At 36.2% G+C, this 27,283-nt stretch overlaps 1 protein-coding gene across 2 annotated transcripts in view; it reads left to right on the top strand.

Moving 5' to 3' along the window:
• The window catches only part of FBXO47 (F-box protein 47), a 32,092-nt gene extending 6,523 nt beyond the window's left edge, over positions 1 to 25,569 (top strand). Inside the window, exons 4-11 of one of the 2 annotated variants that reach the window (XM_045299958.1) lie at positions 1,219 to 1,295; positions 4,745 to 4,822; positions 6,935 to 7,043; positions 9,877 to 10,053; positions 10,830 to 10,976; positions 11,777 to 11,919; positions 20,838 to 20,997; positions 24,874 to 25,569. In XM_045299958.1, the coding sequence (XP_045155893.1) occupies positions 1,219 to 1,295; positions 4,745 to 4,822; positions 6,935 to 7,043; positions 9,877 to 10,053; positions 10,830 to 10,976; positions 11,777 to 11,919; positions 20,838 to 20,997; positions 24,874 to 24,878 (896 nt within the window). In that variant the 3' untranslated portion in view covers positions 24,879 to 25,569. Of the gene's footprint in view, positions 1 to 1,218; positions 1,296 to 4,744; positions 4,823 to 6,934; positions 7,044 to 9,876; positions 10,054 to 10,829; positions 10,977 to 11,776; positions 11,920 to 20,837; positions 20,998 to 21,686; positions 22,335 to 24,873 lie in introns of those variants that run through there. The other variant, XM_045299957.1, reaches the window with a different exon arrangement.
• Positions 25,570 to 27,283: the final 1,714 nt, after the last annotated feature.

The raw sequence follows: 27,283 nt of genomic DNA, 5'->3' as shown, positions 1-27,283 counted from the left end.
AATGTGTTGTTACTGATTAGGGAGTGCTGGATTTCTGTTAAAAGTGATGAAAAAATTTGGAAATGGATTACATGTTATTGCATTTTACATGTAAATGGAAACGTTTTATTGCTATATACATTCTACTACAACCACATATGAGGGGGTACCTCCCCCCCAAAATGGAAAAAAACTTTGCTGGGTGGATCTGTTGTAATAAGCATTTTCCCCCTAGACGAGCAGAGAATCGAGCAACTTGCTCTGAGTTAGTGCATCCAGTGGTGTCACCTGGGAAAGTTCTCTTTGGTCACAGTGAATTTTTTCATAAAAGCAGTTTCTCTCAAACCTCATTTTTTGTGATGGCTGATTTCAGAGAACAGTGTGTGGCTGTGAAATTTTGTTTCCTGCTTTGGAAAAGTGCCATAAAAACTGTTGTGATATTGAACAAAGCTTATGGGTAAAACTCAAGTGTACAAGTGGTTTTCTCGTTTCAAAAAAGTGAAATGTCGAATGATGACAAACCTTGTTCTGGACGTCTGTCGACTTTCTGAAAGGACAAAAAATGTCTACTCGTAGTGCATTTGGAGTTCATTCCACCAGGTCAGACTGTTAATCAGGCTTCTTATTTAGAGATTCTAAAAAGTAGCATAACAGCGTGTGACGAAAAAGGGCTGATTTGTGGCAGATGGCGGACTGGTTTTGCTACCACGACAATGCACCTGCTCACGCGGCCATGTCAATGCACCAGTTTTGGGCAAAAAACAGCTTGCCTCTCTTGCCCCACGCACCTTAATCACCTGACCTTGCTCCTTGCAACTTTTTTTGTTTCTGAAAATGCAGCGGGACATGAAAGAACAGTGATTTGAGGACATAGAGGAGGTGAAGAAAAAACGAGGCAGGTGCTGTTAGCCATCCAAACAGATGAGTTTGAAAAAATGTTTTCAAGAATGGGATCGCAGATTTGACAAATGTATTAAGTGTAAGGAGCAGTACTTTGAAGGTGATAAGGTTGTTTTGTAAAAAATGTACATGGCTTTGGAAAAAAATTCCGTTTGTTTTGGGTACCCCCTCGTATATAAGATAGATAGATAGATAGATAGATAGATAGATAGATAGATAGATAGATTCTAGAGTCCACTATGATATTCTGAATCCTTAACTTTCTTGAAAACTTTTGCTGTGCTTATTTATATTCTTAAATTAGCTGTTATTTTTTCATGTATGTCTTTTACTTTTCAGGTCTACTATTTAAAAGATGCACATTGCTGCTACCCACAAAGGAAAGACTAAAGTACATTCACAAGATACTTGCAGAAGTAAGATCATAATTCTGAATTAAATTACAAACTTGATTTCCAATAAAGATATTTTATTAGACTAACTTTAAGTCTCTACTTATAGTTTTATAGATTATCAATAAACAATTAACTGATGATATTCTAATACTTTATTAGTACTTAGCGGTTACATATCACCAAACTATGTTATTATTATTATTATTAGGTGATGTCCAGTCAGTTCCAATTCATAGGCTTTACTTCATTCACATCATTATGGTTGGCTCTACATTTCTTCCTCAGTCGTATTTTGAGTGCCTTCCAACCTGAGGGGCTCATTTTGGCACTCTCTGACAGTGCTGCTTCTATTCACTAGATTTTCAGTAAGCGACAATATTTCATAGCATTTTCAGTGACTAATTCTTCTGAAGTGGACAGCCTATTCCTTCTTGTTGTATTTGCTGCCTGTTAATTCCAATTCTTAGTAAACGGAACTAGCTCACAGGGTTTCCTAGGCTAAAATCAATGTAGAAGGAACCCTGGTGCATAGTGGATTACATGTTAGGCTGCTAAACTCAAGGTCAGTGGTTCAAATCCACCGACCACACCCCTTGGGAGACAGATACAGCTCAATTTACAGCTTAAGAAATCCATGGGGGGGTCAGTCTACTCTGTCCAATAGGGTCACACTGTCGGCTGCAATTGGCTTGATGGCAGAGAGTTTGAGTTGTAAAATCTTTCAGTGAGCAATTAACCACTATGCCCCAGGGCTCCAGAAATATAGTATCATAATATTACTTATAAAACAAATTTTATGTAACTACATCATTTAAATTTATTAGGTGTCTCAGAATATAGAGGTATTTTTACCTTACATTGGAAGGCTGTGGACATTTCAAAGTGGTATTTAGTATTTTATTAAAATATAATAATTTCTGAATGTTAGAATCTTATTGTTTACCTATACAAAAACATAAAGCATTTTAAATATATAAAAAGACAAACATTTTATGATGTTAGATTTAGAAATACATATCGATGTTTGGTGAGTCTCCAGAGAAGTTTTACTGTACAGACTCAAACCTTTAGCTCTGATGGTTCAGTAATAACTGTTTCTGATGCCCTTGCTTTGCTCAATTCTGTAGTATTACAACTGTTTCCCAGCTGAATTTTCTGCCTTCTCAATGTATTCTGTGCTTTAAATAGAAAGTTATTCTTTTTTTCTTTCTTAATTAAAATGTTGGACTTCTTTCATGCGGTTCTAGGTGGTTTTTGTTGTTTTTTATCATTTTACTGGGGGTTCGTACAACTCTTATCATAATCCATACATACATCCATTGTGTCAAGCACATTTGTACATTTGTTGCCATCATCATTTTCAAGACATTTTCTTTCTACTTGAGCCCTTGGTATCAGCTCCTCATTTTTCCCCTCCCTCCCTCATGAACTCTTGATAATTTTTTTTTTCTTGTCTTCCCCCAACCGCTGTCTCCCTTCACCCACTTTCCTGTTGTTTGTTTCCCTGGGAGGGGGTTATATGTAGATCATTGTGATCGGGTCCCCTTTTCTCCCCCGACCTTCCAATCTTACCCTCCTGGTACTGGCTACTCTCAATATTGGCCCTGAGGGGTTTATCTGTTCTGGATTCCCTGTGTTTCCATCTCTTATCTGTACCCGTGTACATGTTCTAGTCTAGCCAGATTTGCCAGAATTGGGGTCATTATAGTGGGAGGGGGAGCATTAAAAAACTAGAGGAAAGTTATATGTTTCTTTTTAAAAATTCTTGGGGGCTCATACAACTCATCACAATCCATACACACATCCATTGCATCAGGCACATTTGTACATTTGTTGCCCTCACCATTCTCAAAACATCTGCTATCAGCTCCTCATTTTTCCCCTCCCTTTCCCACCCTCCCTCCCTCATAAACCCTTGATAAATTATAAATTATTATTATTTTGTCATGTCTTACACTGTCTGATGTCTCCCTTCACTCACCTTTCTGTTGTCCGTCCCCAGGGAGGGGGTTATATGTAGTTCACTGTGATCAGTTCCCCCTTTCTCCCCTACCTTCCCCTTACCCTTCTGGTATCACTACTCTCAATGTTGATCCTGAGGGGTTTATCTGTCCTGGATTCCCTGTAGTTCCAGCTCTTATCTGTACCAGTGTACATCCTCTGGTCTAGCCAGATTTATAAGGTAGAATTGGGATCATGATAGTCATGGGTGGGGGGAGCGTTAAAGAACTAGAGGAAAGTTAAATGTTTCATCGGTGCTATACTACACCCTGACTAGCTTGTCTCCTCCTTGTGAAGGTTATTCTTAAAGCATCACTTTCATCAAATTAACTTTATTGCTTAAAAATCTCTCAGTGGCTATTTACTTTCAGCAAGACAAAGTTCAAGCTCTATCACAGTATTTATGGTTCTACCAGGTAATGCAAATTTACTTCCTACTATTTTGAACCCAGTAAAGCTGTTCATATATTTCTTTCCTGAATATTTAATAACACCTAATAAACTTGTTTATTCCTGCCTCTGTATCAATATATTATTTTTTTCAACAATTATTTTATTCATTTTTTCTGAATCCTACCAATACTTTATGACTTTGCTTGTCTTATATCTTTAATAATTTTTCTTGAACGTTTCCAAATCTCTTTTCTTTGTTTTCATATGGTGTTAAAATAGTGCCTATTCAGTCATTTTAGCATTTATACAATATTCTAACTGATAATATAATCATTTTATATGTGTATTTCTTTTTTATTTTAATACTTTTATTGGGGGCTCTTACATCTCTTATCACATGCCATACATTCATCCCAGTGTGTCAAGAACCTTTGCACATATGCCGCCATCATAATTTTCTTTTTTTTTGTTTGTTTAATTGTATTGCTATTGTAGATAATGTGCTAACAAAAGTGAGATGTATGTTGCACTCATACATGTAAAGGGGTAAAGGCAGACACATTTTTTATTAGATAAGCTAGGCAGTAGTTTGGAGCCATCATCATTTTCAAAGCATTCTCTTCCCTCTTGAGCCCCTGATATCAGCTACCCATTTCTTCCCCCTCCCTCCCCCACCCACCCTCCCTCACAAAACCTTGATAAGTTATAAATTTTTTTTTGTTATAAATTATTATTTCCAAATCTTACATCATTCTCTGTGGCCCCTCACCCACTTTTCCATTATTCATCCCCCTGGGCGGGGGTTCTAGATCGATCCTTATGATCGATTCCCCCTTTCTCCACCCACCATCCCCTAATCCTACTATATGTGTATTTCTGATCTTCATAAATAAACTCCAAGATCCTTGAGGGTAAGGGTTTTGTTTCATACTTTTTTTGTTACCTCAATTGGTGTAACATAATGCTAATCAGAATATATACGGGGGGAAATCTTGCTTATTTCCATTACATTTGAATGTCAAATCATTGTACAGTTCCACTGAAAAGGAGGGATTAACAGCTGTTCTTTTTTATAGGTTTCATGTTTTAAATTCAGTGGCTGTGCAGTTCCTTTACAATGTGTAGGATTACCATGTTATGGCCTGTTTTTACAGGTATGTTTTTTAATGAAAGAATAATATATTTTGAACTGTATATATTATATATATTATAGAACATGTATATCTATTGGTCCATAGGTTAAAAGAAGTCATAAGAATCTTAAAAAGCACAAAAGAGAAGTTTAAATATTTAAGAATGTATTAATCAAACAGTGTATTTTCTACCTACGTTTTTTTTCTCCTTGGGTTTCTTACTAGTGAGAAATGTTTAACATCCATTTGTTCACACCCTTGTCCTTTTTAAGTTTCTAAAAATCTTGTAAAACTAGAACTGTTATGGAGTTTAAAGAAACAAAAACTCTTATGTAAGCGGTTTAAAGACTGAGGTTCGTTATTTAAGGTATGATTTTTGAAATCTGTGTAATTTCAAGAACATTTCTGACTAATATTTTATTGTAAGCAAAAATCATTGTCACCTAGTCAATTATAATTCATGGTCAACCTTTATCAGGCATCCAGGAAAGTAAATCTTTATGGAAGCAGACAACCTCATGTTTCTTCCGAAGAGTGGCTAGTAGGTTTGAACCCCCAACCTTGCAGTCAGAAACCCAATGGCTCACTCAGTGCCACCAGGGCTCTAGAGTAAGCAAAAAAGGTCATAAAAATTAGCATTTGTTGAGCCCTTGCTGTGTTCTAGACACTAATCTAAGCAGTTTATATTTGTTTACTAATTTAACATGTAAAATAACATTATGAGGTTGGTTATTATCCTCGTTTTGCAAAGAAGGAAATTGAAGCACAGGGAGGGAAGTAATTTGCCTAAGAGTTGGAGAGACAGTAAGTGAACTCAATAATCATACGTTCAAAATAAAAGAGTCAATACCTTCAACCACTACCTTACTGCTTCTCAAAGTAAGAACTATTTAAGAACTAAAATATATTACTTCTAAAAAAAAAATGAAAGAAAGTTGTACTTTGTGGGACAGAGAGTGTTCACCCAAATTCTCAAATTTTATGACTTCTGTGGAGCTATAGTTTTCAGCCCTCTAATGGCCTACTTATTTCTTCTCTGTCGCCTCTTTAGCACAAGGGTATCATTGTATCTCTCCTCTCATCAAGCACTGGCTCTTGGAAAAATTTGCCCTGTAGCTCAGCCTGTCAGCCACCAGCTCCTACAAGCCAGATCCCAGGACCATCAGCTCTTCCACTAGCCTACTCTTCCAAGTCAGATTTAGGGGATTTTTTGTTTTGTTTTATATTGAAATGTCTTTGGACTAGAGAGTACATGTACATGTACAAAGGAGCCTCCAAAAAAGTTTGTGAAAAAAAATCTATTATATTTTTCCATGAACTTTTGAAGCCCCATTGCATTTGTTTAAAATTTGAAATGGTAGGCATATAAAAATATAAAATGATATAGTGAAAAGTTAACCTCCCTCCTAGACCTGTCCCTAGTCCACTGATTTCCCTTTGTCAAAAGTTTCTTATGTATCTTTACAGAGAGAATACATTTCTTAAACTCGTGGAATCCTATTAAACTATTTTAAGAAAATCTTATATGATTAATAACCTTTCAAAATCTAATTGTAGTGGCTTACCATTTTAATCTCCTTTTCTTATATGTTTCACTATCCATTCTATTTTGCATAAAGACAGTTATTAAATATTTAAGTGCTAGTAATTGACACTTAGCATTTGCAAGCAATATCATAAATAATAGCTAGATGGGGTTAAAGGGGTGCTATTGCAGTCACTGGTACTTTACTCTAAACCTTAGCCACAGTTTGTGAGTCACAGCTACAGCTATATTTTAGAGTTTTGGCTTTACTTTGTTAGTTTCTTTGAACTGTAAGAGTTCAGGATTCAGTACCATTTAGAAGTTCTCTGAAAAGACACTTGCTTTCAAACTTAAAGTAAATTGGATTTTGGAACATTTCTAGTTCTTATTTATGTAGTTTCTTATTAATTTGAACAGTTCCATAATTTGAACAGTGGATAAAAATTGCTTTTGACCTTGATTGTGGGCTATAAATTATGATCATAATGTAGACGTGACTGACATTTTAATTGTATGGTCTGAACACCTAATAAACAATTAGATTCCAATTTTTCAATTTTATGGTCAAAACATTTAATAAAATGAAATGTTTATTTTATTACCCTCAGGCCTTAACAGCAGGTTGGGATGAGCTCGAGTGTCATCGTGTTTATAACTTCTTAAGTGAACTGACCAATCTCTCACGCAAGATACAGACTGTTGTCTACAGCAAACCAGGTAAAAGAATTACAATTCACAGAAAATATTGTACAGAAATTAAGGGAGAAAAAAATTTAGAATTCAGAAGTATAGATAAAAATCAAATATGCTATATTTAGTAAAAGAACAAAGAAATGTAAGGGAATGATAAATACTGAACTGGATGGGAGGAGGGAAAGAGGACGTATGCTTGAGGAAAGAAAAAGTCCTTAGAGAGCTTCCACTATATTAATACTCTTACTCCTTAAAGGGGTGGTGGATACAAAAGTATTCATTATAGCATTCTTTCAACCTGAAGTATTTTATTTATTAAAATATAGAACCCTACAATCTAACATTTTCACTCTGAGAAACATCTATAATGGTTGCAAAGACACTTATCCAAGAGTGATAATTACAGCATTATTTATAACCACGAAAAGCTGCAAAAATTCTTGACCCGATGTATGTATGGATTGTGATAAAAGTTGTATGAGCCCCAATAAAATGATTAAAAACCAATTAATTAATTAATTAAGGGGGGGGTCGGGAAGCTGCCAAAAACCTGACTGTCTATTGTCAGGATACTCGATGAATGAACTGTGGTATAGTCATACAATTAAAAACATCATCCCCAGAAGAATTTACTTTAGAGGACGGCACTGAAGCTGCAGCTAGGAGAGAGGGGCATGTCTGATCAGAGCACATGGGAGCAAATGAATGGGGAGGAAGAGAGAGTGGAGTACATCCTGGTCCACCAGGCCTAGAGGACAATATCTCCGCTCTGAACAGCCAATGGACAGAGTGGACCATATGGCTGATCCCACTATGAGACAAGTCACCCCTTGCTGGCCCAGGGCCCTAAGGGGGACAGCACTGGAGACTCAGTGTCATGACTGACCGGACTGACCCCTTGACACCGAGGCAAACCACTAAAGGCGTGCGGCAGAGCACCCAGGGGAACAGAGCAGGGAGCCCCCCAAGGGAGTACAAAGGACAGACTCTGGGGCCAGAGCGTGGCACCCAATTGGACCTGACTGAAGGATATGCCTAGAGATCAAAAATCAGACCTTGATCTATTTACAGGTTTTTCTTTCTTTTTAATTTTTTTTCTTTTAATTAATTTATTCTTCTATGGGTCATTGGGGTTTTTTTTGTTGTCATCGCTGTGTTCTCATTCATCGCCTGTCTTGCTATGGCTTGATTTTTGGTGCATATTATTATTTCTACAGGTCTATCTAGATAAGATAGGCTGGAAAAATAGTCTGGAGGAGAAAACAACGGAACTAATGGCTCCGGGGGGACACGGGAGAGGGGGAAGCAGGGGTAAGGAGGTGGTGCTAACCCAGGGACAGGAGAGCAACAAGTGATCCAAAATCAGTGGCAAGGAGGGTGTGAAAGGCCTGATAGGGATTCAGCAAGGGCAATGTAATCTCCACTTAAGTGGAGGCCCAATGTCCATCTGCTATCTTAATACTAAACCTATAAATATATGCACATAGATCTATTTTCCTATCCTCATATATAAATATATTTACATATGTACCTGTCTTTATTTGGACCTCTATAAACGCCCTTTGCCTCCTAGTTCTTTCCTCTATATCCTTTTGTTTTCCTCTTGTCCCACTATCATGCTCAGCCTTCATTTGCATTTTTACATTACCCTTGATCACACCCTACCAGACCTCCTACACCCTCCTCACCACCAATTTGGTTCACTTGTCCCTGGGTTTGTTAACACCACTTCCTTTCCCTCCACCTCCCCTTTTCCCATGTCCCCGGGAACTGTCGGTCCCATTGTTTTCTCTTCCATGTTGTTCACCCAGCCTATCTTATTTAGACAGACCTGCAGAGATAATAACGCATAAAAACAAGACAGAGCAAAACAAAGCAACAAAAGAAAGCAAAACTACAACAACAAAAAGCCAATGACAAAAACAACAACAAAAAGCCTGTAGTTAGTTCAAGGACTGTTTGTTGGTCTTTAGGAGTGTTTTCTGGTTGAGTCTGATAGGGTGCCATGACCTGACCCCAAACTCTACTTTTGGTATTCCCTGGGGACTTCGTTGCTCTGTTCCCCCCTCCCCCCACCCCCAGGTAGGACTATGGGTCAGTGAGGGATGTTGTGTCTCATAATGAGGCTGGCCATATGGTCTTCTCTGTGGATTGGCTGCTCTGAGCGGGAATACCGTCCTCAAGGCTTGGTGGGCCAGCTCGTCCAGTTCTTGCCACAATCCACCCATACATCCATGTGTCAAACACATTTGTACATTTGTTTCCATCATCATTTTCAAAACATTTTCTTTCTACTTAAGTCCTTGGTATCAGCTCCTCATTTTTCCCCTCCCTCCCTCCACTCCCCCACTTTATTTTCTTTCTGTTGGGTTCTCCACTTTGTGAAGCCCAAAAGGAGTAGATACATAGAGATAATAACTGATACAAGGGTTTATAGGGGAGGTTGGGATGGGGAGTGGCAACAGGAGAAGCTCCATAAATATTGAGTATATAGGCCCTTGAGAATCTTTTTATTTTTCCTCAAGAAAAATGAAGTAACTTTCAAATAAAACACATTGATACTGTTTGCATTGAGTTTCCTATGAAACTACAATTTCTTTTAAAATTGACCATCTATGAGATCCTAATGAAAGCATGTCTTTTGATCGACTTACTATTCAAAATGTCAAATATAAATTAAAAAGGTAGAGGTAAGTAGACAATTAAAATCATAAAATTAAGGTAGTTAAAGAACAGATAATCTCCTGATTTACTTCCTGTTTAAGATCACTAACCACATTTCTAAGAGTTATTCTGATCATTATTCAATATATCTTATCAGTTCAGTCAGGATGAATTTACATTTCTGTCTTGCTAGGGAGCGCCAGGAAATTGGAGTTAAGGATCAGGCTATTCTGTAGGAATGTCCTGCTTGATCATTGGACATATCGAAGTGACTCTGCTTTTTGGTTGACTCGTATATTAAAGCCATGGCCTATGGTGAATCAGGCGAGGTTACTGTATATTATCTTCGGGCCAATATCTCCTCAAGATGGTGAGCATTTATTTATCAGAAATATATGCTATATAACTGTTTGATTATTTCCACTTATGGAAACAATATTTGTACCTGATCAGTTACATCATCACAATTGCTAAACCATTTCAAGATTTCATAAATGTGTACTATATTAACTTATGCATTATTTAAATTTCAAAGCAGAACTATTCTTCTGTAGGCCTTACCAAATATATTCTCTGCTGTTGTTCTAGTTAAGTTCCGCATAGATAAATGTTAGGAAAAGTGTGCATATCTTTACTTCTATTAAGAGGCAGCCAGTTTAAATATGCTGAGTAGCAGGAAACCAATTGAGGATTAGAAATCTGTTGTATGTAATCCACAAAGAATATTGGTAATAGGAAAAGAATTAGAAGTGAACTTAGTTTTGATACTCAGTTCTGATATAAATGTTTTGGAAATTTTAAAATATGCTCGTTTTCAGAAAGGATAAAAGTAAGTTTTTATTTATTTTAGTAAGACACTATCAATTGTCTGTTCTAATTTCTGTTATGAGAATAGCATTGTCTTTGAAGTAGAACACTCTTCTGCTTGGTGAAACTACCATTTGTTGCTGCTTCATCACAATATTAAGAGGCATTAAAATTGATTATAATCACAATAGAAGGTCTGTAATTAAAGTCAAAATGAAAGCAATGTATATAGTAAAGGGGTGCCATTTTCCAATCCAATTCCCTTTTTAAATGATCCCCTTTATTTATTATAAGCCCCTTATTCTGTCATAGCCTAGTTTTTGTTCAATTATAATCCAGGACAGGTGGTTTGGCAGAAAATGATAGAAGGACGTACAGATGAATCCAGTCTAAAAGACTTAGCCGATGCTATTAGGCTACTGTATGACACAGACACTAAAGAGTGGACAGCAGATGATGTCATCAGTCTTATAGATGAATTATCAGGTAAAAATATATCTTACCAACATAGAATGATAGAATCTTTTTATTAGACTATGGTTATAAAATTGTAATGACAACTCTACAGGTATCAAAAAAATTAGCCTCATTTTTGAAGAGAATTAATATAATCAGTTTATTGTTGCCAGCAAGTTGATTGTGGCTCATAGTGACTCCATGAATAAAAGTGATCCATAGGCATTTTCAGGGCAGTGATCTTTCAGAAGTAGATCACAGGCCCGTCTTAAGTGGTGACTTCGTGGGTTCAAACCACCTAGTGCTTAACCATTTTCACCTCCCAGGGACCTTATAATCAACTTACTTTCCTTCAGTTACCAATTTTTAAATTGATTTGTGTTGTTACTATTTGAATGCTTCATATTTTAGTTAAAGTATTCCAATGTTTGCAAGGTCTCAGACACAACTTCCAAGGTTATATAAGAAAGAAAGCCATCTCCTATTGGCACAGGAGAGATTAAGTCATTTTTTCCATTTCTGAAAAATTCTTTAAATTCTAAAATTTAGGACATTTCTTTCCTTACACCATGTAGGGTGCCTGTTCTTCTACTAGATGGTAGAATGTCTTTGGTTAGGTTTCTAGGTCATTGTAAGAGCCACTATGACATGGTAACAATTTGTATCAATAGTTGAATCCTATAATTGAAAAACAAAAGCATTTTTCTGAGTTTTCACTTGGCACTAACTGTATTTACAATCAAGTAGTAAAATATTGTGTATATTTAATGATGTTTACTACAGCTATTGTGTGATTTCTCATTGAGTAAGTGTTCTTCCTCTAATAAAAGTGATTCCCCGTGAGTGGCTTCTAGAGAATAATGCCCGTCTACTAATCCTAAGTGGGAACAGCATCTGTTTCACTTTCATGGCTAGCAAAGCTGTGAATGGACGAGTCTTCGAACTAGCAAAGCTGATAGTCTTTATTGCTTTGGTAAGTAAAAACGAGATTTTTTCCCCTTGTATATTCTTTAACATAACAGTTACCTACCAAGAAGCTCCCTTGGAAAAATAAGTATTTAAATATAAATGTTTTAATGTTTTTATTAAGAATATTAAAACTTGTATAATAAATTATCCCATTTAGAGCATTCCTTATATTTCTCTCCCTGCTTCATGTGTAGATTATCATTGTATCACTATACCAAGATACAGTCCTTTTAAAAATTCCATTTGAAAAATATCTAATTTGATTTTCTTTGAAATGTGAGGCAATAGGGAGATGTGGAAGTGAATGGCAGTAGAGCTAAAACAAGATTGGTAATTGTTGAAGCTGGAAGTTGATACTAGGAATTCATTATACTGTTTTCACCATTGTATAATCAATTTTCCCTCCAAAATTAAAAAGTATACTTAATATTTATTCATTTAACACAAGTATATTAAGTGCTTACTGTAAGCCATAAGTTGCAATCAGATGCTATACAGCACCAATTGTTCATATGTAAGTTCAGGTTGAAGTTGAGGAAAATTAAAATAAGTCCATGAGAGCCTTGAGAATACCCCACTTGAATTTCGATAACATCTCAAGGACAGATTTGACACACTGAACACTAATGGCAGGAGACCAGACAAGCTGTGAATGACATCAAGAGCATCAAACTTAAAGAAAGCATTAAACCTAAAGAAAAGATTAAAGTGGATGTTAGAAGAGACTCTAAATCTTGATCTTGAATGTAGAGTAGCTTGACAAATGGAAGAAATGATGATGTAACAGAGCTGAATAGAAAATTTCAAAGAGCAGCTGAAAAAGACAACGTGTAAGGAAATGTGCAAAGACCTGGAATTAGGAAGTCAAAAAGGAAGAGCACCCTCAGTACATGTCAAGCTGAAAGAACTCAAGAAAAAATTCAAGCCTCGAGTTGAAATATTGAAGGATTATATTGAAAATAATATTAAATAATTCAGGAAGCATCTGAATAAAGATGATAGAAGGAATACACAGAATCACAGTCCCCCAAGGAACTGGTTAATATTTAACCATTTCAAGAGGTAACATGCAAGCATTCATTTAATTGTGTCATTGGCTAAGTTCACAAAGAAGAAGCACACCAGTATTTCTGACCCAAGAATTATAAGTAACAAAAAAACTAAACCCAGACTAGGGGATGACGTTAGAGCTTAAATTTTGAACATTTGGTTTTCAGAAGGCTAAAGATGACAGTGAAAGCTCCAAACCGGGGTCCCTTGTAAACTCATATTAAGCCTCTGGTGAATCCCCTCTGACTATGGACTAGAGATGGGAAAGACCTTGTTATCAGACAGAGAACATTCCAGGATGTATTATTGCAGTTGTAGTTATGTCAAAATGTGACACATTGTCATTGATCTCCCTCTTGACACAATATATAAATGTTCTAATTTTTTTTTTCCAGTTCACTTCCCTTAGAGATTATTAATTGCCCACACTCATTGTAAGGAAACTTGGCTGTGTTCCATGAGGAACGCAGGGCACTAGCGCTCCAGTTTTTAATGTTTTCAGCTTTATTGATTGAGGTCTTCCTTTGTTTCATCATGTCGTTGTTGGATTTGTATTCTGCCTTGATTTTGTTTTTTTGTTTTGTTTTGGTTTTTTTCTTGCCTTGATTTTGTATGATTTTCTGTATATGGAACCCAGATTAGGTAAACCTATCAAGACAACAAATAGATCAATTGATTTAAAGGGACATAAAAGGGGAGGCTGACAGGATATGGGGAACTACAAAGAAGAAGAAATGTCCTAGAATTGATTTTGGTGATGGTTGCACAACTCTTATGAATGTGATTGAACTATTGAAATGAAATGTATGATACGTGGTTTTTATGTCTGTGAAACAGTTAAAAATAAACAAACTACTTTAAAAAAATGTAATTTTAAAAAAAGAGGTAACTTGTGATCAAGAATCAATGGTACTGAATGGAAAAGTCCAAGCTGTACTGAAAGCATTAACAAAAGAAAAAGGTTCCAGGAATTGACAGAATACAATTGAAATGTTTCGGCAAACTGATGAAGCACTGGAAACACTCACTTTTCTATACAAAAAAATTGCAAGACAGCTACTTGGCCTATCAACTGGAAAAGGTCCATAGGTAATCCAACAGAATACAGAAATTATACAATGTCATCAATAACGCATGTGCAAGAAAAATTGTGCTCAGGATAAGTCATTAATGACTGCAGCTCATTGACAGGGAGCTATTAGAAGCTCAAGCTGGATTCAAAAGAAGATGTGATACAATGGACATCAGTGCTGATGTCAAATGGATGTTGAGTGAAAGTAGAGAATATAAGACAGACATTTCTCGTACAAATCCAACTAGGTCAGAGCATGCACACTGGTACAGATAAGAGCTGGAAACACAGGGAATCCAGGACAGATATACCCCATCAGGACCAACAATGAGAGTAGCAATACCAGGAGGGTAAGGGGAAAGTAGGGGAGAAGGGGAACCGATCATAAGGATCTACATATAACCCCCTCCCTGGGGGACAGACAACAGAAAAGTGGATGAAGGGAGACATTGGACAGTGTAAGACATGAAAAAATAATAATTTATAAATTATCAACGGTTCTTGAGGGAGGGAGGGGGAAATGAGGAGCTGATACTAAGGGCTCAATAGAAAGCAAATGTTTTGAGAATGATTATGGCAACAAATGTACAAATGTGCTTGACACAATGTATGGATTGTGATATGAGTTGTACAAGCTCCCAATAAAACAATTTTTAAAAAAGAAAGATATTTACTTGAGTTTTATTGACTATACAAAGGTATTCAACTGTGTGTTTCATAACAAACTGGATAACATTGAGAAGAATGGGAATTATGCTCATGCAGAACTTACACATGAAACAAGAGACAGTTTAAAACAGAACAAGGAAACACTTCATGGTTTAAACTCAAAGGGTTGTACCCTTTCTCCATGTTTATTAAATCTGCATGCTAAGCAAATATTCTGAGAAGCTAGACTATGTGAAGAAATCCTTCCTGAATAACAACCTTCCATATACAGATGACCCAAACTTGCTTGCTGAAAACAAAAAGGATTTGAAGCACTTGCTGCTGATGATTAAGGACTGCAGCTTTGATCAGTTATCAGGCATCAAAGAACAAAAAATCGTATCATTGTGTGCTCATGAGTTAGTTTATTGTGCCAACCTGGCTGATAAACACTTGTGGGATTGATTGAAGGGTGGAGGGATAAATGACTCAGTGAGCCTCGCCTTTGTAGTTCTCAGGTCTCTTGCTTTTGATGGTCGGACCAGGGTGCAGCTACTTTAACAGTTCCCAGCTTCAGCTTGCAAGGATGACTTCCTGCAAGACATCCCTAAAAAGCCACATGGATCTACCCTGATGCAGTCCAGGGTGCTGAAGCAGCCGTGTGGAGACCCCTGCCAGCGCTGAGATGCTTACACATTCACTGATTCGGCTTTGCGCCTGCAGTGGGCATCATTGCGTCTGCTTTGTGAGATGGAGGACTTTCTGAATAGGTGTTGGACATATGGGTTAATGTTGAACTTGTGGGCTTGGGCAGCACTGGGATGTTTCCTTGATGCACAATTAACCTATATATAAAACTCTTTTATACATGAGTTTTTGTGGATTTGTTTCTCTTAAGTACCCAGACTAATACAGTCACCTCCCTGATATGACTGCTGAAGACAAATGGGTGCATAAGCAAATGTGGCGAAGAAAGCTGATGGTGCCTGGCTATCAAAAGATATAGCGTCAGGAGTCTTAAAGGCTTGAAGGTAAACAAGCGGCCATCTAGCTCAGAAGCAACAAAGCCCACACCAGCCTGTGTAATCACGAGGTGTTGAAAGGAACATGTATCAGGCATCATCAGAACAAAAAATCATATCACCATGAATGAGGCAGGGAGTGTGGAGTGGAGACCTAAAGTCCATTTGTAGGCCACTGGACATCCCCTTACAGAAGGATCTCGGGGAGGAGACGAGCCAGTCAGGGTGTGATGTAGCAACGATGAAACATACAACTTTCCTCTAGTTCCTAAATGCTACCTCCTCCTCCACTATCATCATCCCAATTCTACCTTACAAATCTGGCTAGACCAGAGGATGTACACTGGTACAGATAGGAACTGGAAACAGGGAATCCAGGGTGGATGATCCCTTCAGGACCAGTGGTGTGAGCTGCAATACTGGAAGGATGGAGGGAGAATGGGTTGGAAAGGGGAAACCAATTACCAGGATCTACATGTGACCTCCTCCCTGGGGGATGGACAACAGAAAAGTGGGTGAAGGAAGATGTCGGACAGGGCAAGATATGACAAAATAATAAATTTACAAATTATCAAGGGTTCATGAGGGAGGAGGGAGGGGGGAGTGGGGATGGAGGGGAAAAAATGAGCTGATGCCAGGGGCTTAGGTGGAGAGCAAATGTTTTGAGAATGATGAGAGCAATGAATGTACTAATGTGGTTTACATAATTGATGTATGTATGGATTGTGATATAAATAAATAAACACCAAAAAAAATTTTTTTTAAGGGCTGCAGCTTTAAGTGTGGAAAGCCAAAGTTCTCACAACTGGGCAAATAGGTAATATCGTGATAAACGGAGAAAAGCTTGACATGGTCAAGGACTTTATTTTGCTTTGATCCACAATCAGTGCTCATGGAACCAGCATCAAGAAACTAAACAACATACTGCATTAGGCAAATATGCTGCACAAGACCTTTTTAGATTGTTAATGTACAAGGATATCACTTTGACGACTAAGGTGTGCCTGACTCAAGTTATGGTATTTCCAATCGCTTCATATGCAAATAAAAGTTGGACCATGAATAAGGAAACCCTAAGAAGAATTGATGCATTTTAATTATGGTATTTGTTTTGATTGACACAGTCAAATGCCTTGGCATAGACAATAAAATACAAGTATTTTATTCTCTGCTTTCTGCCAAAATCCATCCGACATTAGCAGTGATATCTATCTCTTGTTCCATATCCTCTTCTGAATCTGGCCTGAACCTCTGGCAGCTCCCTGCAACCATTACTGAATGATTTTCAGCAAAATTTTACTTGCCTTTGATATCCGTGCTAATTGTTTTATAATTTGAGCATTTTGTTGGCTCACCTTTCTTTGGAATGGATACAAATATGGATCTCTTCCAGTCAGTTAACCAAGTAGCTGTCTTCTAAATTTCCTGGCACAGACAAGTAAGTGCTTCTAGTGCTTCATCAGCTGTTGAAACATTTAAATTGGTATTCTATCAATTCCTGGAGCCTTGTTTTTGGCTTGAACTTCTTCCTTCAGTATGATTGGTTCTTGTTCATATGCTGCCTCCTGAAATGATGGGATGTCCGTCCTTTTTGGTACAATGGCTGTGTGTTCTATTTATCTTCCTTTGATGCTTCTTGTATCATTGAATATTGTGCCAATAGAATCTTTCAATATTGCAACTTGAGGCTTGACTTTTTTTCTTGAGCTTTTTCCAGTTGAGGATATGCTGAGCATGTTCTTCCCTTTTGGTTTTCTAATTCTAGATCTTTACACATTTCGTTATAAAATTCACTATGCCAAGGCATTCGACTGCGGGGATCATAACAAACTATGGATAACCTAGAGAAAAATGGGAATTTCAGAATATTTCATTGTGCTCATATGGAACCTGTACACGGATTAAGAGGCAGTTGTGCAAACAGAACATGATCTAAAATCAGAAAAGGTGTGCGTTACGGTTGTAACCTCTCATCATACTTATTCAGTCTGTATGCTGAACAAATCATCAGAGAAGCTGGATTGTATGAAGAAGAATGTGACATCAGGATTGGAGGAAAGTTTATTAACAACCTATATGCAGATGACATAACTTCGGTTGTTGAAAGTGAGGAGAATTTAAGGCACTTGCTGATGAAGATCAAGGATTACAGCCTTCAGTATGGATTACAACTCAATATAAAGAAGACCAAAATCCTCACAACTGGGCCATTAAGTAACATCTTGATAAATGGATAAAAGGTTGTGGTGGTCAAGGATTTTGTCAATGCTCATAGAAGCAGCAGTTAAGAGAACAAAAGACAAGTTGCATTAGGCAAATCTGCATGCCTCTTTAGAGTACTGAAAAGCAAGGACAGTCCTTTGAGGACTAAGACGTGCCTGACCCAAGCCATGGTATTTCCAACTACTTCATATGCTTGTAAAAGTTGGACACAGAATAAGGAAGATCGAAGAAGAATCAATGCATTTGAATTGTGGTGCTGGAGAAGAATATTCCAAGTACCATATACTGCTAAAAGAACAAATCGATTGTCTTAGAAAAAGCACAGCCAAAGTGCTCCTTAGAGGCAAGGATGGCAAGACTTCATCTTACATCTTTAGACATGTTAGGAGATACCAGACTCAGGAGAAAGACAACATGTTTGGTAAAGTAGAGGTGCAGCAAAAAAGAAGAAGGTCTTCAAGATATTGATACAGTGGCTGCAACAATGAGCTCAAGCATTGGACCACTTGGGAGGATGGCTCAGGACGGGGCAGTGTTTCACTTGGTTGTACCTAAGGGCATTATCAGTCATAACTGACTTGATGGCACCTAACAACACAATTATGGTGTTGGAGAAGAATATTGGAAATACTGTGGACTGCCAGAAGAACAAGCAAATCTGCCTTTGCATAAGTTCAGCTAGAATTCTCAAAAGCTAGGATGGTGAGACTTTGTCTCACATATTTTGGACATGTTATCAGGAGAGACCTGCCCCTGCAAAAGGACATCATGCTTGGTCAGTAGAAAAGAGGAAGACTATCAAGGAGATGGATTGGCACAGTGGCTACAACAATGGACTCAAATATAACAGCAATTGTGAAAATGGCACAGGACTGGGCAGTATTTCATAAGGTCACTATGAGTTGGAACCAACTTGATGCCACCTGACAATTACAATAAGCCATAAGAAGAGCCCCAGTGAGTTATGTGTTGGGCTGCTAACTGTAAGGTCAGCAGTTTGAACCTACTAACTGCTCTGGGAGAGAAAAGATGAGGCTTTCTGCTTCCATAGAGACTGATAGCTTCAACAACTCAAAGGGTCAGTTCTACTCTGTACTATAGGGCTACTATGAATTTGAATCAACTGTATGACAGTGAGTTTGATTTGGGGTAGGTTATAAACTGTGTGAGATTCTCCTACTATGGAAAGCAATAGTACACAAACCCTGACCACAAGCCACTTACAATCTTTTAAGAGCTATCAATGTGTAGAAATAAATTAAAATTCAGTAAGTGCAAAAATACATGTTGAAAAAGTACAGAGGTAGCAGCGGGAGGTGGGGGTGGGATGGGGAGAATTATCTGGAGTGGAAAAAGAGCACATAGAGGGCTTCCTAAATCCCAGTAGATGGGGTTATCTTTTCACACAGGAGGAGATCACCAGGCAGATGGCAAATTATTCAGGACAGCAGGGACAGCATATGCAAAGACCCAGAGAAGTGGAACAGGGGTCTATAACCAATTTAGCATTATTTCTGAAGGGTAAAATGTACACAAGAAGACTAACAGAAGGTGAAACGAGAAAGGGAGGGAGAGGTTAGACCAGGAAAGAACTGTGGGATTTAAGCCTGTCCTCCAGTAAGGAGCTATTGAAGTTTGAAAAGAGAAACATGATCAGTGTTGTGTTTGGAAGAACTTTTTGGCAGTAGTAAAGCAAATGGACTAAATGTAGAGGAAATGACGAGGAATAGAAAAGCTTTTTCTCATATTCCTCTCTGATTAATATCTCAACTGTAATCATTAATTTTTCCTAAATTGCCTTGAATTTGTCTTTGTCTTCATTTACCAATAGTGTTCTTAAGCAATTGTATGTATAAGATAATTCATCTCTCAAAGTAGATTGCAAGCTTTTTGAAATCCAAGATTGTGTCATTTCTTTCTTTCATTGTGCCTGATACAGTGCTTTGTACATCATAGGTATTCAATAAATCTTTCTTTGAAAAATAAATAATAAATAAATCTTTCTTAGAAGATCGATATTTAGTTCTCTATTATATAGTTTATTTTTGTGCTGTGGATTATGCATTTGACTAAGTGAATTAAATTGACCTTTTAGAATGTTAGTAAATAATCTTTCAGTCAGTTTTAGCCATGAACATGTACTCTTCACTTTAAATGTTTACCTTTTGTTTTCTGTACTTAAAAAAAAATCATTTTATTGGGGTCTCTTCCAGCTCTTATAACATTCCATACACTAACTATTTACCTTTTAAATGATGAAGGGGTAAATATCTTTTAGATCTCTGAAGAGAGAGAGCTGGTTATACACAGAGTTCTCATGCCTATTGAAACTTCCCATGTGTCTATTACTCACTGGACTCCTGGAGAACAGAGACCATGTCTTTCTGGGTCACCACTGTGTCTCCTGAAAGAATGAAGGAATGAAAAAGTCTTCTTTTTCATGTGTTCTATAATTGTCTTTTGTTATTTCCTACCTTAATAAATAATAGTGGGTAACCATATTGAACCAGGATTTTACTTAACCCACACATTTTCTCATTAAAATTGTACCATTAGAAAGCAAAAGAATAGGGGAGAGAGGGGGAAGAAATGGGGAGCTGATATCAGGGGCTCAAGTAGGAAGAGAATGCTTTAAAAATGATGATGGTAACAAAAAATGATGGCTGCATATGTGCAAATGTGCTTGACACACTGAATGAATGTATGGATTGTGATAAGAGATGTAAGAGCTCCCAATAAAAAAGAAAGCAAACGAATATTAGATATAGGAGATTTTTCATTTACAGACTCAATGTATTATGTATTAAATCATGTGAAATTAGAAACCATCCTTGTCAATACAATTGTCAAATCTAGCTCTTCTTTACATACAGATTTAACAGTAATGCTTTTTTATATCTATATCAGGTATGCGAGAAAGAATTATACTGCATGGACTGGGCAGTTAAAATGATGCAGAGAGTCTGTAGAGTCTTTAGCACTCCAGTAGAAAGGAATAACTTCCTGCAGAGTGTGGCAAACGCGTTTGCATGTATTATAATGGAAATGTTGCAGTCAGTTCTGTCTGGTGAGTACACTGTACAATGGAGCACAGGTGTGAGTTAAAATGCATGCTAGTCTCCACTTAAGAGAGCTAATTCTGTGCAGACTTTTCTTTCTGAACTAACAGTAGAATGAGCAAGCAAATCATTTTGGTTTTTTTATGAGCTATACTTAGTTCCTGGTTTTTGTCATCTTTATAATCTTGTACTGATTTTAATGGAATATGTAAAGTTTAACAGTGTACTTTGAAAGGAATCAATTACAGTTTTACACAGGTAAAAAGTTAACTAGCTCGTGTTTAGCAATTGCATCATTATCATCGTCATGACAATACCTTAGATTTATAATTTTCAGCATACTTTTACATATATTATTTGGTAGTTTTATTAAGCAGCTAACATGATAATTATCCCTATTTCACAGATGAGAAAACTAAGCTTTATAAAAATCACCCTCCCTTCCCAGCATCATAAAGTTATAACCAATAAAACCTGAACCAGCAGACTACTCATTTGTGTTTTAATCCAATATTCTTATATAATTCCATGATTTCAACAATTAACATTTGCTTAGTAAAGGTCACTAATTACTCTCCTGTTAAAATATTACAAGGGAAAATTGGAATGTCTTATGTGTCAGATAAATCATATCTATATCTATATCAATGTAACTGTCATTTTCTTTCCCTACTGTATTTTTGTGTACGGCATACAGGAGAGCGTGATGAAGACGACAGGAACTTTTTAAATTTGTTCCATCTTGTGCACGCACAGGCCAACTTCCATAAGGAGGTCCTGTGTTTGACCCTGAATACACTCTCTCTCTAGGCACTCGGAAAGCCGTGTCTTTAGAGAATACCTCACTGAACTAGGAAATGGCTACTTTTTCACATCCAAAGGATAGCATCTCTGGGACTTTTCCTATGTAAATCGCCGAATAATTCATCATGTGTATAGAACTTCAGAAGCAATTGTTTATGCCAACATTCATGTAAAAATAACAGGCAGATTCAAGAACGTAATGAGGTTCTCTGAAAAACAAACTGTGTCTCCAGATTTTGATCAACTTAATACCAAACTGAAATGATTGCTAACTGTACAACAACCCAACTTGTCTGTGCTAAATGGAGAGCAGACCCAAATTCACTAAATAGTATGTATCTGTTCACTTTGCTTGGGTTGTGTAGACATAGCCTGGAGTGTTTCGTGAAGACTTGCAATATGGTGTTTTGGAATGTGCAGAATATAAATCACATCCTTTGCCACCTTCTTGGCATATGATTATAAAGAATATTACATTTTTGTTCATGTTTGCATGAATAGCTCAAAAACCAAAGGAAATTTGTGTGTATATAAATGTATATGTGGATCTGTGAGTATACACACATACACACCACACACACAGGTTTCAAAAAGTTTATAGAAAAATAGAATGAAAAGAAAATGTATATTTTCCACCAACTTTTTGAAGACCCCTCATATATACTGATCCTTCTTTAAGATGCATCATACAAAGTATCTATAAATAAAGGAAAATGCATATTGTCTCAACATAGTAAAACCATTTTCATACTTTCCTGAGGAATAGAGTAACATGTTTCAAATAAGGGAAAATATAACATGAAATAGAGGTATTTGGTCAGAACCATCTTCACAAGTGATTTGTACTCCTTCCTAAAGGTTTTCTGTCTCAGAAAGAGGGGTTTGTTGAAGGACTGGAAGTATGAATGATTAGAGCAGTGCAGGAAGGGAGGGCAACTGCTTTTCATGGAATTTAATGGACTGATAGAAGCTCCAGGACTTTTCAGCCTGGCTAGCATCTGCTACCACCACTTTTACTACTAAAGCAAAAATAAATAAAAATGAAAAACACTGCCTAAGGTGCTGATATAAAAATTAAAAACACTGCCTAAGGGGCTGAAATAACTCTAAAGCCTGGATTTTCTTATCTGTGGGTTTGCTCACTTTATCTCTGGGAGGACCTGCCCCTCACACTGGACTTTGCACCAGCAAGCTTCCTTTCCCAAGCTTTTGCTTGCAGTCACTTCTGGAGTGGATGAAAGGAAACAACATTCAAAGACGACAGGGAAAAAATCCTAGCAGAATTGGGGTATAAATAATGGGAAATTCTCAAGTATTTGGCTACAGAAGATGGGTATACTGAGGTAGTGAGAGGTTTAATTGGATTGAGAACACATGAAAATTATAAAGAAAATATGAATTGTGGTAACATTTTAGTACATGGGTAGTTTCAAAATTGAATTTAAAAAATAATGGAATTATTGAATTTCAGGAAAGTATTTATTTTCACTTTTGGAAAGTAAGAAATTAACCTGCCTCTCAATGATAAAAAGTTTACCTGAAAATGTCTTAGAGCATTTCACAAAGATAAAAGAAAAGATTGTTCAATCATAATTGGGAGTGGAGATTTTGTTCTCCATAGCTTAGTATTTGCATTTTTGTACAGAAAGTTTTTGCTTTTATCCTGATTTTATTTTCTTGTCGATTTAAGAATTTGCCAAAAACTAAATTATGAGGAATAAAAATGGGAAGATGCCAGGGTATAAAGTAGCACCTTAGACTTTTCTTCTGTCTCTTCTCCCTTTCCCCGTCCTCATTCCCGTCTTTTCCTTATTCCTCCTTCTCTCTTTCTCTTTCTCTCATGCTCTCTTTTTTGCCCACACATGCTTTGGAAAACCTAGTAGATTTATTTATCCAAATAAGTTGAGAATATGCCCATTTAGATTATTGGAGAGGGGGAGAAATAAAAAAGTAAACATTTAAATATAGTGAATATTTTAAATATATACTAGGAGATATCACATTTTATTCTTTTAGAGAAAAAAAAATTGACATGGTGAAGCATGCTTGAATTATCATTTTAAATTATCCAGGTCTCCACAGCAGTAATTTTTAGCAAATGCACAAAAGAAGCATACTTCAACTTTAAACATCTTTTAATCTAGATTTTGAATTTCATTACACACTTGACATGGTAGGTGCTGTAAATTTTTTCAAACTTAAATTACTTCATGATTTTAATAACAGTGAAATTACTGTTTCACCCTCCCCAGAAATTGAAAATATCTAAAACATGGATCCTTTCTTTGGGCACAGAGATAAATGATATGATTTTGCTACCAATAAACAATTACACTAACAAATTTTCATTGTATTATTAATAGATTGAAATCAAATTTATAATTTCCTCAATTCAGTCATTCAGTTTTTTGTCCTCAGAAAAAGGTCTGATATGCAACTTTAAAGTTAAGGTTAACTTGCATGAGCATGTATTATTATTACTATTAGCAGTGATGTAGAGACAGATCGCCTCCTAAAAATAAACACTTGCAAAATGAATGCTTAAAAACATTAGGATAGGATTAATTTCAAACTCTACAGCAGTCATAAATTATATAAGCCACTAACAGGTAAGATTAGTTACCCTTTATTATCGTCATTTATTCCCTCCACCTGCTGATTTCAGTTTGTAGATGATTTTTACTTCTATTAAAAAGGTACAGCACATCATTTCTATTTATTATTATTTCTACATATATATACAATGCCTATTACATTCACAACAAACTATGCTATTTTTCTTAGAAACTAAAGTTTATATCTTAAGCTAAGTACTTTCATAAATACCTTATGAAGCCATAGGAACCTCTACTATTACTTAACATTTTGAATGATTTCTTCTGCCCTCCTGTGCCCCTGCCTCAACTGTATCATATTCATAATGCAGGCAGTACATTATTGTGGTTCGGAATTCGCTCATGCTATGATTTACCCAGACACTCTCAGCAGCATGAACAGTAGGCAGCTGCCTCCCTTTCATGTCTTATGGAGACTTAGTTCATGCTTCCAGTTCTCTGTAATAACAGCCATTGTATTGCCAGGTTAATTGCTCACCTTTGGAGCCTAGAGCAAGTGTGGGTGCCTGACAAACAGTGGAATGGGAAGATGAAAACAACGGCGGTTACTCTCTTCATCTGGTGGGATTGAAGAGCTAGCCTCTTTCTGTGAAGAGCACTCATTGCAGTTGCATGGGGTTTTGTGCCGATGAATACTGAAAAGTGTGAAAGACAAAGCTGCTATCAAAACCTCTTTGGTTATTGGACACCTTACTAACAAAGTGACTTCTTTAGCAATTTCACTGGCAAATAGTTATGAAACCTGTAAAGATTGAAGATATTTTTTACATTGCTCCTTGCTTTATTGGGACTTCACTAAGATTGGAAAGATGACCTGAATAAACACAGATCTGCTTTTCCATCAAGAAAGCAAATATAACTACAAAAATGCATCAAGTAACAGGAGTCTTTATAAGCAAATTGTTTAGCCCTTAAAGGGCTCTTTACAAAAAAAAAAAGTTAATACTTGTAGACATTCTGAGATCACTACTTTCTTAAAAGTTCATAAAACTGGAAAATGTGCATTGTTATTTATAAAGTTTTATATTTGTGGAAAAATACATAAGTTGATGTTTTTGATGCCTAAATATTTGCTACTTGCTATTTACATTTACTTGTATTAATAAAATTAAAAGGAGACATATTTCCAGCGTGTCCAGAGTTTGCCATGAAAATCATTGAGTGTATAATTCCTCTACATATTTATAAGAAAACTTATTTTATATATGCTATAATAGCTATGCCATAGTAACAAAATGAAATGTTTTAATGTAGAATAATGTTGCAGTTACCCATATATTAAAGCATATGCTTAATATTATAATGTGTCAAAATTAAATAATTTGACCTAACAGCAATACCTAGTAAACAGAACAGTAATCTATAAATAGAACACTAATCTATAGTCTGCTATTTTACTCAGACACAAAATCTTCAATTAATACTTGCTACATTATAAATGCTACAATTATTTCAGTTTAACACCAGTTAAAAAAATCAAAATATATAATTAAGTATTGTAGATTACCTGAAATTTCCCGTAATGAAAAGATTTTGCAGTATTTTTCTAAGAAACAATTATTAGATATTTCTAAATTTATTTTCCTTATCATGTTTGATCTTGTAATGGAAGTTGTGCCAATGACTTCTTGTGTGTCCCGCTTTATATATAACTTAAATGTTATCATTTGTTTAAAGGAGAAAGAGAAAAACTTACTTTAAAAAGGCTGTTCTAGACTTAGCAAATATCTGGAATTTTATAAAGCCAAAGCATATCGCTTACATAGACAATTTTCCGTATCAACTATGCTTTCATCTCTTAGTAGGGAAATGTAATACCATTATCTTTGAATAATGTAAAATCCATATAATATTTTAAGAGTTTTGGAAATCTAATTAGGACACTAAAGTAAGCCCTTTGAAAGTAAGCACATTTTTGAAATTTAATGTCATATCAAGTCATGTTTCAAACTCACAGTTTGGTCTTCATTCCATCTACCCAGAACAATGAGTCTTAGATCTTTCTAACTTAGTAACATTGATCTTTCCATTTTTTAACTGTTAAAATTTCCAAAATAGATTCTTTTAGTGATCTTTTCTTCTGAAATAAAATATATCATTTTCCCACATTTATTTAATCAAGAAAGCAAGTATTCTTATAACAATTCTTAGAATTCTATCATACTAATTTTTTAAAGCCATTTATAATCACTCAGAAATGTTCTTGGTACAATGATATAAGATATGATTGCCCTAAGATATAGACTTATAAAATGCATATAAATTGTATATTATGGAAGTATGTTTTTTGTAAGTTTTTTATAATCATTTTATTGGGGGCTCATACAGTTCTTATCACAATACATACATACATACATTGTGTCAAGCACATTTGTACATTTGTTGCCATCATCATTCTCAAAACATTTGCTTTCTACTTGAGCCCTTGATATCAGCTCCTCATTTTTCCCCCTCTCTCCCCACTCCCCCCTATGGAAGTAACTTATAAATTGTTTTAGGGTGCTAATATACATAGCTTTAATATGAAGCTAAAAACAAATGATGAAAGTAGTTAAAACTCTTATGAGTTATGAAGCTGTAAATATAAACACAGTCATAAGAATTATTTCAAAATGTTTTTTTAAAACCATGATTTATGACAGGTTACTGAAATCTCTCTCCTTATATTGTCCCCAATACTGGCGGTAGATATAACTGGTGTCTAACAAAAATTGGCTGTTTTTCATGGAATTAACGTGGTGTTATTTCAACTTCATATGGCTATCGTCTGAAGAGCCATGTCCTCATGTAAGGCTTCAATTGAGCTTGTTTACTTAGAGACTCTACCATGAAGCTCTGCACCACCACAATGAACTGTGCTAGCTGGACCTCCCCA

This window comes from Echinops telfairi, unplaced genomic scaffold, assembly GCF_000313985.2.
Source record: "Echinops telfairi isolate 266 unplaced genomic scaffold, ASM31398v2 ScPeMD7_7458;HRSCAF=8496, whole genome shotgun sequence".
Lineage (NCBI taxonomy): Eukaryota > Metazoa > Chordata > Mammalia > Afrosoricida > Tenrecidae > Echinops > Echinops telfairi.
Note: the sequence above shows the minus strand (reverse complement) of the source record. Positions and strands in the feature narration are given on the sequence as shown.